We start from the raw sequence: 22,342 nt of genomic DNA on the forward strand, positions 1-22,342 counted from the left end.
CTTAAAACAGCCAGGGATTCGGGTAAAAGATGGAAATAGTTAAATACAATAGATGAAAAAATGGGTAAAAAAGAAAGGGAAAAAAAAAAAAAAAAAAAAAAAAAAAAAAAGGAGTTAAGATAAAAAAAAAGCAGGCAGGCAGAATGGTAAAAAAGAAAACGAAAAAAATGAAAAGGGAAAAAAGAAAAAGAAACCAATAAAAAAAGAAAAAAATTGATTTAAGAGAAAAAAACAGGAAATCAGAAAGGAAAAATACATAACAAAAGAAAATAAGCGAAAAGGGCAAAAAAAGAAAAATGGGGGAAATAAAAATAAAAATGGGGGAGCAGGAAAAAGGAAGAAATCTGGACATAAATAAAGACCGGGGGGGAAAAAAAAACAAAAAAAAAAAAAGGAAAGTAACAAAACTGAACAAAAATGTCAGCATGTTGCAAATGGCCCATGGGCCATACTTACAAAAAAGAAACAAATAACATAAGAAAAAACATTTTTTAAACATATTTATAACAAAAATGACAAAACTAAACAAAATGGACGGCAGATCACAAATGACCTCCGACCCCCGTTCTACAGTAAATTCGTAATGTTTAACAATGTTTTAAGTGCCCCTCTACTAAGACAAACATTGCAACTTTCTGTTAACCAGGCTCAGATAACCAATTATAGCTAAGCTCTAGAACAATCTTGACCTCTGATTGCTTGAGCAACTTCGATGTGATTTCCATTTGACATCCAAGTGAGACAATTTCCACCACTGCAGCGGTGGATAAAAAATATAATACAATCAACATCCGTCATAATATTCAGAATTGTGTGTATAAAACTGTGGTGGCATAGAACATTTCGAAAACATTTCAGGGTTGACTTCCTTTTTCAAACCGATTTCTGGATGAGTTTCCGAATGTAGTTGTTGCGATTTTCCGAGCGGTTGTTTTTCTTTTTCTTCTTCTTCTTCTTGTTCTTGTTTGCTCCTGGCTTGAACGACCATACTGCTTTTCCAGCTCTTGCAGCCTGCTGCAAGATGCAAAGAACAAAACAACTGCTGACAACTGAATGTGCCATTAACGGTAAATTTTGGACTACAACGCGCACCTGTTCAAAAGCTGCATGCTCAAATTTAAGAATGAAACTCGATTTTGTCTTTGATTATGTGACATTTAAAGATGGCGATTAAAAAAGACGAACAAATACTACTGTGCCGAAACAAAACTTGATTGAAGGCTGTGTGGTGTAAACGAGAGCGCCAAGGCTAGCATACTGAGGAGAATAGTGTCAGAATCCAACACAGATGTGGAAGCTGTTTTGTGTGTTGTCTGGGGATAGTGGCGCTGATGATACAGAAAGAAAAGTGTAGCATTCTTGGTTAGTAATCACTTCTGTTCAATTTGGATCATAAGTAAGATCGAGCCTAAAAAAATCTATCCCAACACAACCCAGGGTTGCGGGTATCATAGCCCAACCTAGACTGAACCCGACCAATTAACTTGATTTGCAGGACTGAGACCAAAGCAAACCTGAAATTTCGTACTTTATTTGTTAGGACTCTGGAGTAGGGGAGGTGATTTATGATAACAATTAAAGCCAGTCTTTTGTAAAAAAAATCTAAGTTAAACAGGACCATAGAAGAATGTACATATTTTAGATTTCTGTGTCTGCAGAGAAACACCGATCCTTAGGGGATTCATTTTAAGAGTTGACGGAACAATTTTAAGGCCATCTGGTTGAAAATTGGGCCATAAACCATACCATCAGTACTTCCTCAAGAATTTAGCGCAGCACTTTAAAAAAAGGGATAGGCAAAGACAAAAATAATAACAATGAAAGGTGGATAATAAAAATAAAAAAGCAAGAGAGAGGCTGGCCCGACTCCAATGTAGTGATTAACATTCTAGGCCCGACCCTGGGCAAAGTTCGGGTCGGGCTTAAGATCTCCCTCTGATTTGGATGTAATAACTGAGGTATGGATTTGTGGGTGAAAAAGTTGAAATATTGTGAGTACATTGTAAATATTCAATAAAGTCCCTGTTACATATTATATGAATAGTGTTTGCAAAAATATCAACGCATTTCTGTAAAAGGTTGTCGTATGTTGCCAGACATCACTGCAGTGTTTTGTATTTCGAGTGCATGCGTTGTGGAAAGGAGCAGCTTGCTGTCTTTCTCGGTGCAGCCACAAAACAACCCAAAAGAATAAGCCGCACCGTATTTAAAGCTACTGTGTAGTGGCTTATCCTAAATCTACTACTGAATGTCACTCGGGTGATATCAACAAACCGGAGTAGCGCAGGTTGAATTGCCATGAACGATTGTCCTGCTTTTAAGACACGTGGCACTGCAAAATTTCATGTGTTTGGTAGTATTTGTCACCTGTGTTGCAGAACCTGGCGGGAACAGGCAGGGCACGCGGCCATGCTTTTTGTGGAAGGACTGTGGCAGAGAAGGATCCACGGGCAACCAGAGCACGGGACCCGAGGCAGGCTCCTGTGGTAGACCGCTGTGGACCTCGCGCAAGTCGTAGCCAGTCCGGCAAGCTTTCTCATTAGTCGCCTTTAACAAGGTGACGAAAGGTTCTCCCGGTTTGTGGGTGAGCAGGTATTGGCCTTCCTCCATTCTACAAACACATTAGGTCATAAAAAGTGAATCAACATATTCGACGTGACTGGAATGCGGAAAGTAGAAGTGTCAGTTTTAAGTGCCAAACCTAACAGTTCAGTTTAAATTTTAATAGACTGTCAAAATAAGGAGAAAAGAAATCCATGGATTTTAAACTTGCAGGGAAAACTGGGAGAGGAGCCTTTAGATAAAAGCATTCCATCCAGTTCCAAAGCCTTCCCCTGAGCTAACTCTCTTTATTAAATCTTCAAGGTCACAAAATAGAGATCAGACCTTAGGGGTGTGGTTATCAAAAAACATCAACATTGAATGGCCTATAGTGACAACGATGTACTAACGGGCATCGTATTAATCTCTATGCATTTGTCAAATATTTAAAAAATATATATATATATCACTCAAAGTTTTCATCAATTTAAAACATGCTCACAAAACTAACAACTATTTAAAGTTCTATTAATTACTTGTCTGAAACCCCCGAAGTCAGATGCCCTCAAAAACATCGATTTGGACCCAAAAAAAAAAAAATAAAATATATATATATATATATAATCCTTAAAAAAGAAACATGCAAAATGTTTTATCAATCAGCATGCCAACCACTCAAAAATATTCATTCAAAGAAAAACATGTCTTGTGATAATTGCAGATTATTTCACCCAGTCTAAAAATGACTTGACTTGTTTTAGAATTTAAAGCCCCAGTCTGTAATTTTTGCCCACGAGATGGCACTGTTGTCTAATGTGAACAAAAAACAGTCTCAGAGCGCAGCAAGACGACACTCAAACATAGTGGCGACTACTTGGTGGTATTGGACTATGCCAAAGAAATACAGATTTCTCAACCTATGCTTTTTTTTTTTTTTAAATGACATTGGTATGATAGTTCATGTATTTTTGTCTAGTAAATGTTTTTTTTTAACTAAGAACGTTTTTTGTACCATTTAGTCAAGTCAAGTCATGTTTATTTGTATAGTCCTTGTAACAAAGTCTCAAAGGGCTGCACAGATCAAAGACTATTTCAAACTACAGACTATTGTGATACCATCCCCTCAGCTAAAACCTACATGAGGGCAAATAATACACATATTATCAACATAAAAATATAGGTTATTCATATGCACTAAATATTACACTGTCCCGATTGCCAACACATGCTTGTAATACATACATACTACATACTTTTTGACAATTAAAAGCGGTATGTTATTGCGCACTCTAATTTGACTCATGAGACACAATCCGTCTTTAACCAATTTGGAAATTGTGTGCGGTCATTGTCGCGGGTTATTCAAGCACAAAGACTTAGTCTCACTTCAAAACAGAGCAAACACAAACAAAAATACTCGTCTCGTGTCAAGATTTTCCATTCATCCATCCATTATTTACACTGCTTATCCTGAGTTGGGTCGTGGGGAACTGGGGCCCATACTAGCTATCTTCGGGCAGTGGGCAGGGGACATCCTGAACTGGTTGCCAGCCAGTCGCAGGGCACAGAGGGACTCATTCACACCTAGGGAAAATTTGGAACGGCCAATTAAACTGATGTGCATGTTTTTGGAATGTGGGAGGAAATCGGAGTGCCTGGAGGAAACCCACGCACGGGGAGAACATGCAAACTCGGGAGAGAAAGGCTGGAAGCTGGATTTGATCCAATGACCTCAAGAGCTGTGCCGAAGACGCGCTAACCACTCATCCTCAATATTTTCATTTTAGTAGAACGAAATACATATTTTTTGAAAAATGATTTTGGTAGAAAAAACAAAATAGAAATATAGGACGGTAAGAAAAAACAAAAAGAACGAGCAAAATTATCTGATTTTACAATATCTTTTCTTCTTGTAAAATATTTTACTCACACAAGTAGAAAAACAAGTTAAATCTAATCTAAAAAAACATTGTTTTGATATAAAAAGTTAAACATTTAGTACCCTAAGAAAAATAATACCGTGTGTGATGTAATGAGACAGACATTACTGAGGACATGAAGAGGCTGCCGTTCACACTGCGTAGCTTAATTCTCAATTCCGATTTTTGGATGGGATCCGATGTTTTCAGGTCGTTCACATTTCTAACTAAATACGACTTGTACGCTATCTTCTGTGACTTTCAAGTGTCTCCTGTTTGAAAACCAAAAGTGTCAGAAGAGGACACATGACGTCATACGTCATGTGTCCATTGTTGGCGGAAGTACTCATGGATGCAAACGCCGAAACGTATCTAGCAAATTCAAAGTTATTGTGCTATCGGAGGCGGAACAAAGTTGTCCCCTCAAATATTAATAAAATCCTAAACCTCACTTTTCCTCCATTGAATATTTACCGTTTTTTCGTCCGCCATGGTGGTTGATTTTCATGCTATACACGGAAGAACATAGAAACTGAAGCATCCGCGAGAAAATCATAGAATAATGAATCAATGGTTCGCAAGTGAAGGGAGCTGAAAAATGAACTCCGACACATTTTATCCGTGCGATTTATTTAGTAATCAATACTTAAATATGCCACAACAAAACTCAGTTTTGCTGCTTCTGTATTTCTAAATATGCACTGTATTGTTTTAAGGCAGCCACAACAGAGGGCGCCTGCACCCTATCAAGCTGTGGGCCCTGTGTATGTGTTAACTACAGAAATAGAATCAGCTAGGGAGACTGTGCCTTAAAACACAGTGTGTCCTATGCTCGTGAAACTACAGTAACTTACTTTCCTGCTCGGTCAACTACTATAGGTCATCATAATACTTTGTATTAGCTTTTGTCTTGACTACACAAGGCAAGAAGCTGTCTGATTAAAACAGAACGCTGAAGAAAGGTCAAACTAGTCAACTCCCCATTTGTTGCAAATGTAATCAAATGTTCTTGCAGTTGGTTTCCGAACAGTCGATTGCGAGTCGGGGGATATGAAAAAACATTGAAAAACGACAAGGCAAAGAAATAACGAGCTGCAGCGGGGCCCTGCGTTTGTTGTCTTTACGATGTCGGGCCTTATTAGCGACTTACTTTGTCAGCTTTTTCAAAAGGTGGTGCAGAATGTTGAGAGACTTGACTGGGCTGCGAACAAAAATAAGAATGTGTCACTTTAGTTGAATGTGGACATGAATGACACTCATGTGGTTGATAAAACACAAGGCTGATTGTGGTGAAAACACGTCTGTTGTGTTTCTACTGAGGATTTTAAGTGGAATCGTCACACAAAAAGGATGATGACTTTCTGTTTAATCACCCCGCAAGGCCGATGACTCACTTGAAGCTTGAGGGGGGGTTGTTTCTCCACGCGTCAGGCAACCTTTGGAGGAGCACCAACTTCGAAGTTTGTGGATTGATGTGAGCTGCGCAGAAAGAAAACAAGATTGAAGGAAGCTAACAAGCGTACACAACAAGAGATTTCCTCCATCAACAACCCTGCTGACAAAGATGTTCGACATCTTCAAGTTTCCACAAAAGCCACAAACTGGATTTCAGCTACGAATAGACTAACAGGCGACGGCCACATGATGAGCCATCGGCCACGAACGGGGAAGACTTGAATCAGCCGGGCTACTTACGTAAGTTTTTTTTCCAATTTGGTTTAAACCCCCATCACTGTGTTGTTAGAGGGTTGCTATGCTGAAACCTATTTGCACAACGTTCACGATGACCTCAAAGTAAACTTTGGACTACATTTTGAGAGGTTGAACCATAAGATGAGCAACTAAAGCACATCAAATAAAGACGTTTGCTGCAACTTGAGGACTGAAGCTGTTTTATTACTGTGGTTGTTGTTATGGCAACACTGTCAACTAGAAGCATTTTGCTGTCATTTGTACAATTTCAGTTACTACCTTATTTTCTGGACTATAAGGCCCCCATAAACATCCCAAATTGGCCTGAAATATGAAGGTGTGTCTTATATACTGCAGAATCCGGTGGATACGATCGGAAATGCATACAGTATTCAAAGGTGTGCGTCACTACATGAGGTTTTACGGTATACTACCGGGATCGAGCAATGATTGACAGATCTCTAATAATAGCTGGTCCAAATTGCAATATATTGTATGCATCAGGATTTAAACCTGGGTTGGCGGTAGGTTGTTGACACTCTAACACTAGACCACCAGTGGTACGGATAACATGAAAAAACATTGGAGCTTATCCAGGGATCAGAATGGAGATTTTCATTTTCAGCTGAAATAGCCAGGGTCCAGGGGCCGCAGGCCCCCGCCAGGTCCAGGGCGGAGCCCGGTGGGGGGCTCAGGGGGGCGAAGCCCCCCCGAAGCCAACAGCATTTATCTTATTTGCTATGTGAAAATTGCACTAGAATGAATTAAGTCCAACAAAACGGAAACCATGTATTTTATATGTATATATATATATATATATATATATATATATATATATACATATATATATATATATATAAATTAAAAAAATAATAATATATTGACATTAAAAGCATTTGTAATATTGAACATGATCATGAGGATACAAAATAATTTATTTTAATCATGTTTATAACAAATTTAAAATTTTGTTTATCCTGTTCTAAATATTGTATAAACACAAAAGATAAAATCATTTCATAGATAAATAGATTTATAAATACCTCAGATTGGGATTTTCTGTCACACAGGGGAACCAGTGGTTGACTGCTGCTAGTATTTGGTGTGGAAGGATTTGGAACGGCCAATAATGTTGAACCGGTGGTGCTACTGTTGGTTTCACTGCCGATTTTAAATGCGGATCCGAGTGCATAATTTGATCGCCGGCAAGCTATTTTTGCTTTGTGCTTGTTCATTTTAGCACTATCGATCAGTGCCACACAACCTCGCGTACCATAATTGATCAGATCGACACAGTATAGACACTTTGCTTTCCCTGGAACATCACACTTTGCGATGAACTGGCTCAAAGTTTCTGTAACTTCCTCGATCTTTGCGCCGATTTTAACGTTTACTGTGACAGTCTTCTCCAGCCATGACCACTTAAATTTATTCTTGATTCCTTTATCAATCTCGGAGACAAAAGCCTCGTCTTCTTTTCTTAGTATTTTCATATTTACTTTTTCAAACACTCATTTCATCGTTTGAAAAGACCGGAAGGAGCGCCATGTTTGAGAAAGTCAATTCTCTGAACAAAAGCTCCGCTGATTGGTTATCAGCGAACCTGTCGACCAATGGTCTAAATGCTAACTTGGGGTGATGAAACAGTCACGTATCATACCTCACCCTCCCAAAATATTTTCTCATCGAATTTAGACGATTTACGGGAATGACCTTTGGGGTTCAAAAACAGCGGAAATCCGCGGATCCGCGGAAAATTCTGATCCCTGCTTATCTCATTTCAAACTGTTTTACCCATGGCGCCAGAAGCCCTGATTTTAATAGTTGGTCAGACAGTCTCCACATCTTCACCTGCGTCAATAATGACGCAAAAGACAGAAACAGAAAAGAGAAAGTAATTAAATAAAATAAAATACAAGCTCTTTTATGTACGTATACGTATCAAAACGCAACACTATTAACTCACAGCTGAAAGAGTGCAGATACTGTTTAACCTATCGGAAAGCAGAGATTCAATATGCAAATCAGTGTTTCTGGCACCTGAGTAAAAATAGTGTGATAATAAAATGAGCTCTCATGCCTTTTCGATGTCATCTGTACCACTGATGGTCTAGTGGTAAAGTGTGGGCGCCCTCACCACCACAACCCGGGTTCTATTTCCGTTGCAAACAATATTTTGCGATTTTAATTTTGACACTTATTGACTAATCAATCATTGCACTATTGTATGCCGTAAGTGAAAAAAGACCCTAACAGTTATAGACAAACACTTCTTATAGACCGGTGCGCCTTATGTATGAAAATTACATGACAGTAGACTATTTTTTTAGGGTGCGCCTTATAATCTGTGCACTTTATAAAGCAAAGAATAAGCTTGAATATGATGAAAACGCTAAATAAACAATACAAACAAAAAGTAAAACGAAACAAAAATATGAAAAACACCTAGCATCGCTCTTGCACTGCTCTTGCCCCCTCCCCGCTCAGTTAGGTCACTTGCGGCATAGCAGGGGAGTCTGTGGTGTTTTACGGTGAGAGCATGTTATACCATGGTTATGTAGTACAATTATTTGACCATGACTTTGTTATCAACAGATACCACTGCTCATTTTGATTGCATTAAATTTTGAATGATCCCAAATCACTTCAAGTTAAATTTTTAAAAAAAACTCTCTGGGTCCTCACCACCTCCAAACCTCTTAACCTAAAATCTCCCTTGTTGTGCACCTCTTTGAGACTCTTAGTGATTAAGCTCCATACAAATAAATGTGACTTGACGTGGCAGCAGAAGAACGCAATGAGTCACTGGACGGTTATTTGATTGGCGTGTGCTAGGGCCACATGCAACCTTCAACACATGAACAAACAACTTGGAGCTGTCTTTATCATAATTACCTATGAAGGAAATTGTACTGGAGTGAAGTGCCGTTTCCGTCCACAAATTGCATGCCTCGCTGCTGCTCAGACACTCCAGCCCGTAACACAGCTGGTAGTTTAGCTTGGGCAAAACATGCACTGGCACAAACTGTTAAGAGAGAAAGTTAAAAAATTAATTAGCTTGAACCACATTGAATCATGGTTAATATTTTGATGGGCATACCGCACTGCAGTTGTTGCTCCCTTTCCCTTGTCGGGCTAAGGAGACAGAACTGCGCACTATGAGAAGAAGGTCTTGGAGACTGTAGAGTTTGTACAGCAGGTTGCCTGTCTCTGGGGAAGCATAACTTTGTTCGTCCTCGGCGCCGGCCAGCAGGTCCTGGGACAGGATTTCTGTGCAAAAAATAATGTCAGATTTTATGATGAGCACAATTCCACATATTTCATACTCATTCAATTATTATGAATATGGTGACATTTTTTTTTACATGCATTGTCATGTTTTGATAAAATTCAATATCATCAGGTTGAGTTCAACAACTTTTAAATACCTTTTGTGTCACAAAATCTCAGCAGTTATGTTCAAACTACAGATATTATTGCAGTGCTTTGTAAATACATACTACATTATGGCCAGAAGGTGAAAGAGCAAGCAAGAAAAAGAAAAACTCTGGAGCTTTTTCCAACAAACATTACTAGTTTCCACAAAATAATTTTAAAAATAGGATTGTTATCAACTATGCGAATTTAAAAGATATTTTCACTGAAAAGCTGAAAGGGATATTGTATGTTGAGCGAAGTAATAAAGTCAAAATAAGTCCCCAACTTAATACTTTTGTGATAGTTTAATAAATAAATAAATAAAAAAACTGAAAACCCACAAAAAAGAGGGAACCCTAGCAAAAAACAAATAAACAAACTGGTGCGCGTTTTAGTTTGCATGGGGTTCCCTCAAAATGTGAAATCTATATTTGTTTCTATTACCTAAGTTAAAATTATACAGGTACCAAGCATTAAATGGCAAAAAACTATAAGTACCAAAAACAATCATTTTATTCCCCGCTCTTGCTATTCACCACACATGACAAGTTCTGTTGTTGAGCACCAGGAACAAGATAATGTTTAAATTTATCTGAATGAAAATCAAAAGTAATCATTTTGAACTAATATATTATATGTCATTACAGCCATCCCTTTCTGTAACAGTTTACTTTTCACGGTTTCGCTATTTCATGAATTTGCATCGTGCATTTTGTTCTGCATTCTGATTGGCCTAATAGTCCCAAAGAAAGTAGTTATTGGTCATAAATAAATACATGTTTACAGTATACGCTACTTTTATTTGTTAACAAATGCTTGGGCCTGTAAAAAGTGTTTTGTTCTGTTAGTACTGTATTAAATTGTACAGGAATTGTTAAAAAAAAGGGTTCTCCTTCACAGATTTGACCTAACACAGCTTCATTTTGAAACATGATCACTGTACCTTTGTTTTTCAGTGTTTTGTGAGTGTAATAAACACTTACGACTTTGTGCCTGAAATTTCAAGTTTTCAGTTCTTCTTAGTATATGTCCAGAAAATAGCTAGCAAACATAAAACAGTACGGTTGATCAATAAAATAATAAATATAATAACTACTGATAGATTACATATTAACTAACACCTTTCAAAGAGGGAAAACATTGTTGCAATAAAGGTAATCCCAAATTCTTCAATAAGTGAAATGTGGCGAAATAGTACATGTTTTGCGCAAATTGTATGCATATTTCACAGAGTACATTCCAATTAGAGGTAAGATCAGGCCTAAAAAAATCCAGCCCAATCCGCAGGTATAAAGGCACACTGTTGTTGGAAATAATAAGGATATATATATATATATATATATATATATATAACATTTTCTGCCAATATAACTGTTTTTTCTCTATAGAAGTATCTGTCAGAGACATTCTTTCGTGATAATCGGCCATAAAATTGGGGTCAGAGAAAATTAGTTCATGACAATCCCTGTCTGTTTTAAAGCTTGCCTCATATGTTGTGTTAATAGGATTTTCCAATTTGAAATAGTTGTGTTACTTCAATGGCTTCACAGCTCTAAGGAATACAAACGAGATGGTTCAGGTTTGAAACTAAATTTCTCGAGGCCCTCAGGGCGTGGGACATTTTGAAAAATATTTGCCTAAATGTGGGGAAGAACACTACATAGTCTGTGCCTAATTGACAACACATTCTGTTTGGGAATACCTTTAAGTGCAGAGAATATTAGATAACTTTCCTTATTGGAGGAAAAAATAAAACACATTTACTAACTTTTTTTCTCTGGAGAGGTGTTTTGAATCACTGGGGGAGCCGCTGAGTTTTCTTCACCCTGGTTTCGGCTCCGTTCCAAATAAGAGGTCACGCAGGGCTTGACCAGGGACAGCTGGGCAGTGTGACGAGGCACTTCCGCACGGCTGGGCGACAGAACCTCCTGGAATGGCTTTGGACATTTGGCGGCCTCCTCTCCGGTTTTGCTAAACATGGCTGTCTGCATGCGCAAGATCTCTCCTAGCTGGTCGGACGGCACTTTCAATGTTTTCAATTTCTGGGATGGCGACACCACGTCATCTATGATCAGCCTGTCGTCTTCTTTATCGCTTTCTTTATCGGAGCCATACGTAAGCTTGGTTGCGTTTGCCTCGTTGGCTTCTTCCTGAATGGCCTGCTCGGTTGCCGGGTTTTGCTTGAGCCTGGTCACGGAGCTGCGCGTTTCCTCTTGTGACCTGGGATTAGCGAGCCGTTTCACTTTGCACGGAGGTGACAAATCGGCACGTTTCAGTTGCTTGTGTTGCGTCTCCTCTCCAAAAGTCTCCAGCTCGGTGAGGTCCACCAAAAAGTCCATGTCATCACTGGTTTTTACATTTCTTCTGGAGTATTCCTGGATGGGAAATAAGATACTATTTCATGACAAAATAAACATAACAACAAATGTGAAAGGGAAATTTTTGCCAGGTACCCGCGTTGGCTCCAAATCATCTACTGGACGCTCTGTCATTAAATTAAACACTTTTTTTTGCTCCGTCTTCAGAATGGACAGTTTCAAACTCTCCTCGTGGTAGATAAAACTCTTTTGTTTGATGGTTATTTCAGTGTCAATTAGTGGTGATTCAATGTAAACAGTCTTCTGAGGCACACCTGTGGGCGAAGTTAGAAAACAATTTGATGACAGATTGACTAGGTAATAGCTTGATGATTTAAGAGCAAATTACCCAGATTTTTTAGTAGAACTGGCAATGGATAAGATGACATTACATTTTTAAGTGGCAGCAATTTACCTTTTTTTCATTTTATATACCAATTATCTACTCATGAGGTAGTACAGTATGTTTAATATCTTATTTTGTTTAATGAAGCTGTTCAAGATTGCACTAAAAATAATGAAATTGAGTAAATACCATTAAAAGTATGCATATTATTGTGCTGATTTTAATGATTATGTTGACAAAAAAGTTACAACATAGTAAAAAAGTTTCCGGGCAGATCATTTTAGGTATATTTCTTCTAGGTAAAAAACAAAAAACAACATAAGTTAAATAAATAGCGCAATCGAAACTTACAACAAAATATTAACCTAATTGGTATTAACTCCTGAGACGGATGGCCACAAATGATAAATTGACAGAATAACGTTTTTTCTTAAATGAAATCATAATTCCTGCGAACCTATTGAGGATAAGCGGTGCAGATAATGGATGGATGGATGGACATCATAATTTAAACTATATAATATAAAACTTGTACCAGGAATTCATATTCAAACACTTTCAATGGACGATGTGCCTTGAGATTTTTTTACCCCCCATAAAAATACAATAAAAAAATAGGTTCCTTCATTCCAGAAAGGTTGGCAAACACGGATTTTAAGAGTAATCTATTTCTAATTGTCAATGGTAAATGTAATGTTGCTTTCATGTTTAAAAAAAAAAAAATAATATTTTTTAGGGTGAATGAGTGTGTTTTTTCATCCAGCTGAGGAAAAGCTATTTTGTAGATTAGTTTTTTTCATGACAGCGACAATATTTACCCCCCATAAATAGAAGTCTAACAATGTTTTTTTTTTATTTAAAATTGAACGGAAACACAGCTGTAAAGGGGTTGTATTTGCTGTAGTTACTCAGTTACTCTCGTCACAACGGTCACAATGGGCGGGCCGTTGTGGTCCGCATTGAAAGCCTGATCTGTTTTTTTTGTAGTTAATAATAATAAACACATTATAATGCATTTCATATGCCCTCCTTGAGACTGATGTCTGGTGAACGGTCTGACTTTCATCTAGGATTTCAATTCCCCGATGGTACTTGTACTCCAATTTCCCATATAGAGGACATCACCTTTCACGTGGTTGACTTGAATGCAAACAGGAAGTTCCCATCTCTCAGCAAAGTCAGGGCCATGGTTGTCCAGCAACGTAAAAAGGGTCTCTCGGGTGAGACACACATGAGGCTCGTAGCGGGCACACAACTTCTCCAAATTGTTGTCGCTGATTATTGCCTGCAAAGCAACATCATGCAGTGAGAGGAATACTTTCACGCCCCCCGGTGTCTTTTGTGAGAACTACCGCAGCCAAAATGACCCTGCGGTTATAAATTCGCACTTTTAAGTGTCTCAAAGAGAATCTCTATGACTTACTTTAGCAGAGCATAGTAATTAAAACAAGAGGGGGGGAGGTGTAACAATTGCTTACAGCGTGTATGTCCATGGCTTTTTTGGCTGGAGGATTTTCTGATGAAACACTCTGATAATCCGTTGCAAGCTGAGCATCAGCAGGCATTATCACGCCGCCTGTGATATCCACACTGCCCTGGGGAGATAAAAACGGGTCCAAATGCGGAAATAAAGAAAAGAACAGACATAAAAAGAAGACTTTTGCAATTCAAGAGACCGAAAGTTGAGGTTAAACCCACAGCCGTGCGAGCAAACCATATAGAATGGCTCCATGAAAAACGTTTTGGGTGAGAAGAAACACATTACCATGACGACAAGCTGTTTTTCAAAGGTGAAAGACAGTCCTGGGTTGTACGTCCCGCCAGTCAGACTGGTCATTTCACAAATCTGATAGAGTTGAGGTAACGTTTGGATATGCTCCAAACGGGCACGCAGATATTCCTGAGGGCAACAAAAAAGTTTATCACTGTACAACAGGAGAGTTAAACTAGTTTTCAGTGATAACCACATCAGTGTAATGGTTGGCCTTATGTAACTTAATAATATTACTAAATGCAATCAGTATATTAAATAAAGGTAACTACTCCTTCATGTAAAGTAACTCTGAATGTATCAATTATTCAAGTCATTAACAATACATTTGCAATATATACAAAAAAGTCGCTACACATACATACATTACAAATTAAATACAGTGATACTTCTACATATGAGCTACGAGAAATTCAAGATACGAGACGTCTTTTGTGCAGATATTTTGCAAGACATACAAAAGAAAACCCCATCTATGAGGATTTCCAGACATAATCACAAGAGACCAGGCATTTAAAGTATTTTCATTATTATCATATGTATCATACACTGTATTTTTATATTCAATTACCATGTGTTTGTAGTGATCGACTTGTGTTTTAGACCTGTTTAGGGATAATCTGGATGCTCTTAAGAGGCTAGAAACAAATTAATTTTCAGGTATTCTGTTTTGGGGAAAAAACAAATGAATCCCGTATATAGTGGTATCAATGTATAACAAAATCATTTTTTTCTCAATTCTACTCATTGGCGTCGATATGGAAATACTGTGGTGGCACTGAGCCATCGCTTTGTAGATATCATAGACCAAAGGCATTGCAAAAAAAGTTAGTTTCTGGTCAAAGCACTCCTGAGCTGTTTATTCTTAGACGATCAGACATTTGGCCCTGTGGCCTTGAGTTTGACACATTTGCTGTAGAATACTGATAAAACATATGCATATCAATTGAGTACGGTCATTGTTGTACCTCTGCATATTGCAGTGCTCCTTGTGGTATGAAACTGTAGTCCTGTGGACACTTTTTGGCCACGTCTTGCAAGTACGTCTGGAATTGCATCACTTCGCGGTCAACTCGGGATTTCAGGTGCTGAAATATAAGAGCAAAGTGAATGAATGCAACAGGGATTAAGCTGATGAAAGACAGTTCAAGGTGAATGCCGTTACCTGGGGAGGATCCTTGGGATTTTTGCTACACAAAAAGATCATGTATGTCCTCTGTTCTTTGTCGGTCAGGCTGGAGTAACACGGGTAAGGCAGCTTGGGTTGAGGAAAAACGTCATTTGCTTTGTTCTCTGCCTGCTTGGGCGACTTCAATTTTTGAGGATGCTGACATCCTACGGGATCTGTGTCGCTGTCAACGATGGAGTCATCTTTGCTGCTGTCCAAGCTCTCTTTGGAAGTTGTAGACTTTGGTCCAGACGGAATGTTGTGCTCTGGTTGTGTGCTGCCAACTTCAGCAGGACTTGGTAGTGGAAAGTTACATTATAAGATGTGTCATGTTAACTAACACTATTTAGCTTTTTCTTCCCAAATATTAAATTTCCAATCAAGTATTTTGTTTAGCGTTTTAGCTAACACTTTGTTTGAAATTTAGCCAAACTACTGCACAGAGGCATATAATAAAAATGTGAAAAAAAACACAACATTTATATATATAATTACTTTTCTAAATACTCAGAGCATGTTACAGAGACCACTCGCTACTTTGCGCTTCTGTTATTGCTGGTTCACTATTTCGAGAAGCTAATAGCATGGCTGCAGGTCAGGCCTAAAGCTGCGGCTAGGCTAACTCTCTTAAGCCACTATTGCCGAGCCTGTATCTCATCACAAAAGACCCATTACCCATGAAATAGATTACCAGGAGCTACAACACATTGGAAATTGCCACATGCTGGCCGGTTGTATTTTAATCATCTCGGAGACCGGTCATAACTCAAAATTCCAAAGCTGGCTGCAGTTCTCGCTTTCTTACTTTGAAAGGAGAAACCCTCCAATTGTGTTGGACTTTTTATAATGACAATCAAGCCCATTCATTTGCAATTCTGTGTTCCGTGTCTACATGTGTAGATATTTACTTGTTATGTTGTCACAGTCGTTTACTCTCATTCAGTAAGGACGTCATCTCGAAGTAAATTTGACCCTTGGGGGCTTTTTAGAAGCTGCGATGCTACTTCGTAGATTTTCACTTCTCTGATTCCCATTAACGACGATAACTGAGGGATTACACACACTTTTGTTATTATTATTAACAAAAAACACCACATTTTTTTCCTCAGGGATTTAGGATCTGGTATCAGTATTGTCTCATATCTGAAGAGCAAGAGGACACTTTACACTGACATCAACCGCGACCAGATGATGAGGGTGCTGTATCTGGGTCAGACCAGAGGGTTTCTCAAACTACTGGTTGCTATGTGGTGGAGAAAGCATATGGGGGATCCATAAACTGGGAATTTCTCTGAGAAGTTGATTTCATTTGCTTACCTTTGTAGAGAATCCCACAGCTCTCTAACACTGGGTGCAAGGGAGTATTGGTCATAAACATCTTTGGTGAAGAAGGGAGCATTGGAAACTGGAGGGTCTTCCCTAAAAAAAATGTAAATAAAAATGTTGCTTACTTCCTTGAACACAATCAAGATTGTTATCAACATATCAGACTATTGACAAGCTGATACAGTAAACCCAAGGTTAAGGCATGCCTAGTTCTATTTTTTTCAGTCACTAGTTACGGAACTTCCTCCAACATACAATATCAACCAAATAATGAATTAGCGTGACCATAAACTAGTGTGACAAGCTAAAACAGTAGATCCAAGGTAATGGCGACCCTAATTCAAGTTTATTTTGGCCCCCTTGTCGGCCTCTTTTCCACCACTATACGACATCAACAAAAATCATTTTATGTGGCAAAAAGGCAAAGTTTGCAGTGTTTGTGCATAACTGCCTTAAACGACTCTAAGATGCCTACAAGCTTTTTATCGACGTTATACAAGATGCTGGTCTGCTATTGGTTTTTATCATGGTTTTATAAATATATCTATATGCTATTGGCTGGAACTCCCTCCCATAATGCTCCATTTCTGTCTTAGATTAGTTCAGAATCTTGTGTCACTTAGCTGAGGGTCCCTCGGCTTGCAGTGATACTTAAAGAAGAAGCAAGAAGATGATAACCACCGAAACAAAGCTTGAGATAAAGAAATACAAAGAAGGCACATGCATCATTATTCTCACTAGGTAATATGAGCATAACCAATCAGTGATTGGGTCGATTATTTTGAATAAAAAGACGATTGAAGCAAAAACATCTACAGGCATGACAATCCTCATGAGTGGAAGTCTGAAAATCACTTTTTACTTTAATTCGCAGTCTCTTCCCTCCTCTGCATCCACCCACTAACTTCAGTGTACCAGCTCAGGTCACATCACACCAAAGTTAAATAGAATGTGGTTTTTTCCTGCACATGTATATATTTAGGGCATCACAGCTGCGCATGTGCATCACAGTTTTCCTCCCATATTCCAAAAACATGCATTTCAGGATAATTGACCGGTCCAAATTGTCCCTAGGTGTGAATGAGCGAGTGAGTTATCGGTCTCTGTGTGCCCTGGGACTGGCTGGCAACCAGTTCAGGGTGTCCCCTGCCCAGTGCCCGAAGATAGCTAGGATGGGTTCCAGCTGTGCAGATAATGGATGGATGGATGTATACATCTATATACATATAATTTATTGTGTACTAGAAGTTTATTTTAATGTCTTTATCAGATACTTGGGGCTAATTACTATAGGTTTAGCTAATTACTATAGGTTTCAACCCAGCCAGGCAATTTAGTTCCACAGATGAATGCAGTCCAGGCTGAAAACAGCTCTGTTCAACTGTGCATACAACTGAAAGGGTTTTATCTGCACTCTATACTTTTACTTTATTTTAATTCATTGATTTTATCAAGTTTTATCTGTGGATTTAATGCATTTTAAAAACCACATTTTAAATTGTCAATGTCTTTTCTTCTATGTTTTAACTGTAATTGTGTGTTTTTAACCTGTCTCTTTGCCATTTCTGTAAAGCACTTTGAATTGCCTTGTGTATGAATTGTGCTATACAAATAAACTTGCCTTGCCTAATGTCGTATCCCGGGGATGTATTTACAGTATGAATCTGCAGGGGTGAATGAGAGCAACATCCAAAATATGCTGGACTCTGATCCTTAAATACCAGGACAGGGAAGCATGTTTTATATATTTGTTTATTTTTTTCAGTCTTTATAAGTGAAGGTTAAGGTGAATTTTAGTAACTAAACCATTTGATTTACTGCTTAAAACGCAATAAATAAAATCAAATACACAAATTGAGAGTCATAATTTAATCAATGTCATTTGTGTATCCTTGAAAGTTAAACCATGCACAACTAGTAAAATAAATTTGACTCGAGTAGCGGCTACTCTACAGGGTCTGACTGCTAAACAAATTAACCGTGAACATACAAAAGAATGATAAAGACGAAACTTTACATTCATCCCCCCTACTAGTTACAATAATACATTAATTTAGGAAAAAAAAGGAGAAACACGTGACAACGACAACAAGCATTGTACATCCCTGTTTACACATCATCTGCTACATTACTCGAAATTACTTTCAATTACCTTATTAGCAAACAAACACAGTTTTGAGTTAAAATATGGCAAAAAGTAGCAATATTTTCAGCAAGAAATTGCATCAATACTCACCAATGCACGTCCATAACAATTAATGGCTCGTCACCAGTAGAAAAATAGCATTTGATGCAGTCATACCAAAACAAACACGCCAGTTGATTTTCTTCGACTTGAAAAAAACGTCAGCGTTATTTCTTCTTGTTTAACTGCTGCCCCCTGGCGGATTCTAAACAAACTGACCAGGTCCATTCGTCGTCAGGCTTTTTGTTTTCAAGTTGATTCCCAGGTTAATTTTAGATCTAGTAAGAAACAGAATTTAATTAAAGATATAGTTTATTTGATACTTTTTTGCCCGTCGTCATATAATGCAGGGACAGAACCAGCACATTTTAGTGGTGTTCTGTGTTGCGAGATTTTTTTTTAAATTTTAATTCTCTAAATTATACTTACTTGTCTGGCTATATGCTTTCCGCTACAGAAATACATTTCGTCCAAAAACAATGTGAGAAACAAAGCAATTGAAATAAGTTATGGTCTTAGTCTGATGTTGTTACTTTTTACAATTCATATACAAAAAAGAACATCCAAATTGGTTAATTTGTTGCAATACTTGATTATAGTCAACAAAATATCGAACCCTTATCTTTTTCCAGTCGATGCCAATAGTCTAATAATTACACACTCATCACCAATCATCAGAACTTTATTTGTTTTATAATAATTTACATTACTGTATTATTTCTATGTCACTGTGTTGTGTGGTTGAGAAAATATATAAGAATAAGGATACTACTAGAATATATAATCCCCTACCCCCAAAACACTGATAATACTAATACCTAAAAATAGCAAAATAATACATGCTTCATTACATGGCAATACGTTATTGATAATATAGTCCTCACATTTATTGTTCCTATTTGGAAAAACAGCCACTAGAGGGCAACCAATACTTGTATCGGCAATTGTAGTGAGTACCTTAAAGGAACAGTGTGTATTATCTGTTCACTATATATCTCTGTATTGTGTAGCACTAATGAAATGAAAGCTAAAAAGCACAATAAGTGGTGGTTATATTCCTCTGTCGTGGTTATTCGTATTTGTTTCACCTCAACTGCCTTATCGACTGCCGTGCACTTAAGTGCCCCTTGCCGTCCTTCAGGGCTCTTATTCTGCCAGAGACGTCACGTGCAAAAGGTCAAAATTTTACTGCATGGTGTAGCGCAAACACAAAATTAAAAAATGCTAAAAAGCACATGGACAGATACAAACTACAGAGAATTAAAATGATCATATAACACAATTTGTATGATTTTTTTTTGCTCAGTGGTTCGCAAGCTTTTTGGGTATTTTAGTAGTAAAGTAAATGCACATTGCTGTACCTACAAATATTTAGGGATAGGGATGGAGTGCATTATTTAGCGCAGCCTTCTGGTAAAAAAACTGATTTCATTTGAAGAAAAAAACTACTTTGATTAAAATTATAAGCAAAATTACATGAACTATCATATAATCATGTGATTTTTAAATACTTGTCACGAAACTAGAATTTTTACATAACATGAGCCCCATCTGAAGTAAGCAGACATCTTTGTCCGCTATCTTGCCGCTATAAGTACTTAAAAAAAAAAAAAAAAAAAAAAAAGACCAGGAAAAGCAAAAGAGAAGTATTATGATGCATTTTGGTCACTTTGAGTCTCCGTAGTTTGTATTGTCCATGTGCATTTTAGCAATTATTTTGGTCTGCGCTACATAATGATCCTTTGCAAATGACATCGTGGTGCCGTTTCTGGCATAATGAGATCCATGACGGATGGCAGGAAACGCTTTAGCGCATGGCAGTTAATTAGGCAGTTGAGGTGAAACGAATACCAATAACCACGAAAAGAGAATATAACCAGAACTTTTTACCCTGGTGATTAATTGCCTCAAGGTGGGTAAGCTTCTATGACCTGATTTGGAATTCAATCTCTTTTTGGATGAAGATAGAAAATGTCAATATTTACCTGCAGTAAAATACAGGGGCTGGTGCTGTGCTGAAGCACACTACTGATTGGCTGGCAGCTCTCATGTATTCCAGGATTTGCAGCGAACATATTTGACAGGGTACGTTTTGATGTATTTCCGAGAAATTCAATCGTCAAATACACTTAATATATAAAGTTAGCTATTTCTAACTAGCTACATTGCCATTTCTTACTACAGAGCTGATTTATTGTGATTACCCAGGGATTCAGAACAGTGATCTTCCAAATTTTGCATGCATTGAAATTTATTATGTGCTCTACCATAAAACTTATCACGCCAAAATTAACTGCCAAATTATCAGCGGATAAAATTTCGCTAAAATAATTATTTTCAACATGCTCAAAAGTGATTTTTATACAAGTTGCAAATGTCCTGTGCTTTACTGTTCTATTACATTTCCCTAAAAATTTGGTACAAAGTCATGGAGTAACATTGGCCCGAGGGGAACTGAATGGATGATTGTAAAAACATTTATCATACATTTACCACAATATTAGAATTAAAACTGTAATTAAAATTGTCTTCATTATATTGCGTTCTAACAGTTTAGTAAAATGTTTTCCTTGCTTCAAAGTGTTTTATCATCTTCTAAACCACTCAACCATTCGCCTGAGAAGATGAGCTGCTGCATTGTCATGTTTATTTTTCTCTGTTCAGTTTAATTTTTTTGTGTTTGCGACGGTCTGTTTGATGTTTTATAGTGTCCTTTGGCTAGGTTAAACTCTCCTCCCACATTGACCCTGTAACTCAACTGTTGGCAATAAAATACGGGAGCTGTTACAGTTCTGGTCTGATGTGAATCAGGCTTTGACTGTGAAGCATCTTCTCATAAGCAAAAAATTGGCATCACTCGTATTTTTTGTGTGTTTTATTAGAGATATAAGGTAAAAGACCTACCAGGAACATTTCACGCCGAGCATTTGTCGACAAAACGAAGCACAGTAACGCTTACCACCTATGAAGAACTGGTAAGTATTCAAACTTTTATATGCTTGTAGATCAGCACATGTGTATGAGGATACTCCATTTACAATATAGTGGTAAAGATCATGTGGACTCAAGTAAGGAAGACTGGACAATTTTTTTAGATGTGTGAATATGTCAGAAGGAAGACTGTATGGCTTGGTCACTAGCATTGCCAATGATATCCTCAGTTTTTCTATATAGTGCCCTTTGTGCTTTCCGACAAGGTGAGCCACCTCATCTGACAGCAGTACAATGATTGTTTGATGAGTCATTGCCATTGGTGTTGAATAGTATAGTGGTTTTTGTTGTTGTTGTCTGTTTACTGGCCTCGTCCACTGTTTACTACGGGTTACTACCGTCCGTCATGGTGTTGTCACTTGGTTAGGTCACGTGTGTGCAAAGGGTCAATAGTGGTCAGATAATGCACACTGTTCCTTTAATGAATGACATTTTTTATGACTACTAAGAGGCACCAAATAATACACACCATCCTGTTTAAGAATGACTATCATCTTTGGTTTATGTTGCAGGTTTGTAGGTAAATTTGCGTCCTCTATATGTCATTTTTACTACATTTTTACTTACTTACACTTGCTGGCCGGTTGTATTTTAGGAGGTTTCTAAAGACAATGTAAATACGTCACATA

The 22,342-nt window shown here is 37.8% G+C and overlaps 1 protein-coding gene across 1 annotated transcript; it reads right to left on the bottom strand.

Moving 5' to 3' along the window:
* Window positions 1-485: 485 nt before the first annotated feature.
* ice2 (interactor of little elongator complex ELL subunit 2) lies at window positions 486-18,856 on the bottom strand. The gene is made up of 15 exons (XM_088340209.1): window positions 18,774-18,856; window positions 16,529-16,630; window positions 15,209-15,506; window positions 15,012-15,131; window positions 14,038-14,172; window positions 13,751-13,867; window positions 13,398-13,557; window positions 12,023-12,201; window positions 11,338-11,944; window positions 9,253-9,422; window positions 9,048-9,177; window positions 5,855-5,939; window positions 5,611-5,661; window positions 2,368-2,611; window positions 486-1,014 (listed from the first exon to the last, which is right to left on the bottom strand). Exons 1-15 carry the CDS (start codon window positions 18,785-18,787, stop codon window positions 874-876), a joined length of 2,553 nt encoding a protein of 850 aa, XP_088196335.1. The 5' UTR covers window positions 18,788-18,856; the 3' UTR covers window positions 486-873.
* Window positions 18,857-22,342: the final 3,486 nt, after the last annotated feature.

Source organism: Urocampus carinirostris, chromosome 7 (assembly GCF_059441175.1).
Source record: "Urocampus carinirostris isolate Australia breed hairy pipefish chromosome 7, RoL_Ucar_1.0, whole genome shotgun sequence".
NCBI classification, from domain to species: Eukaryota; Metazoa; Chordata; class Actinopteri; order Syngnathiformes; family Syngnathidae; genus Urocampus; species Urocampus carinirostris.

Coding starts and splice junctions, on each gene's coding strand:
- ice2 (XM_088340209.1), bottom strand. Junction 13,868..14,037: donor AAAAACAGCTTGTCGTCATG/GTAATGTGTTTC, acceptor TTATCTCCCCAG/GGCAGTGTGGATATCACAGG. Junction 11,945..12,022: donor ATGATTTGGAGCCAACGCGG/GTACCTGGCAAA, acceptor TTTCCCATCCAG/GAATACTCCAGAAGAAATGT.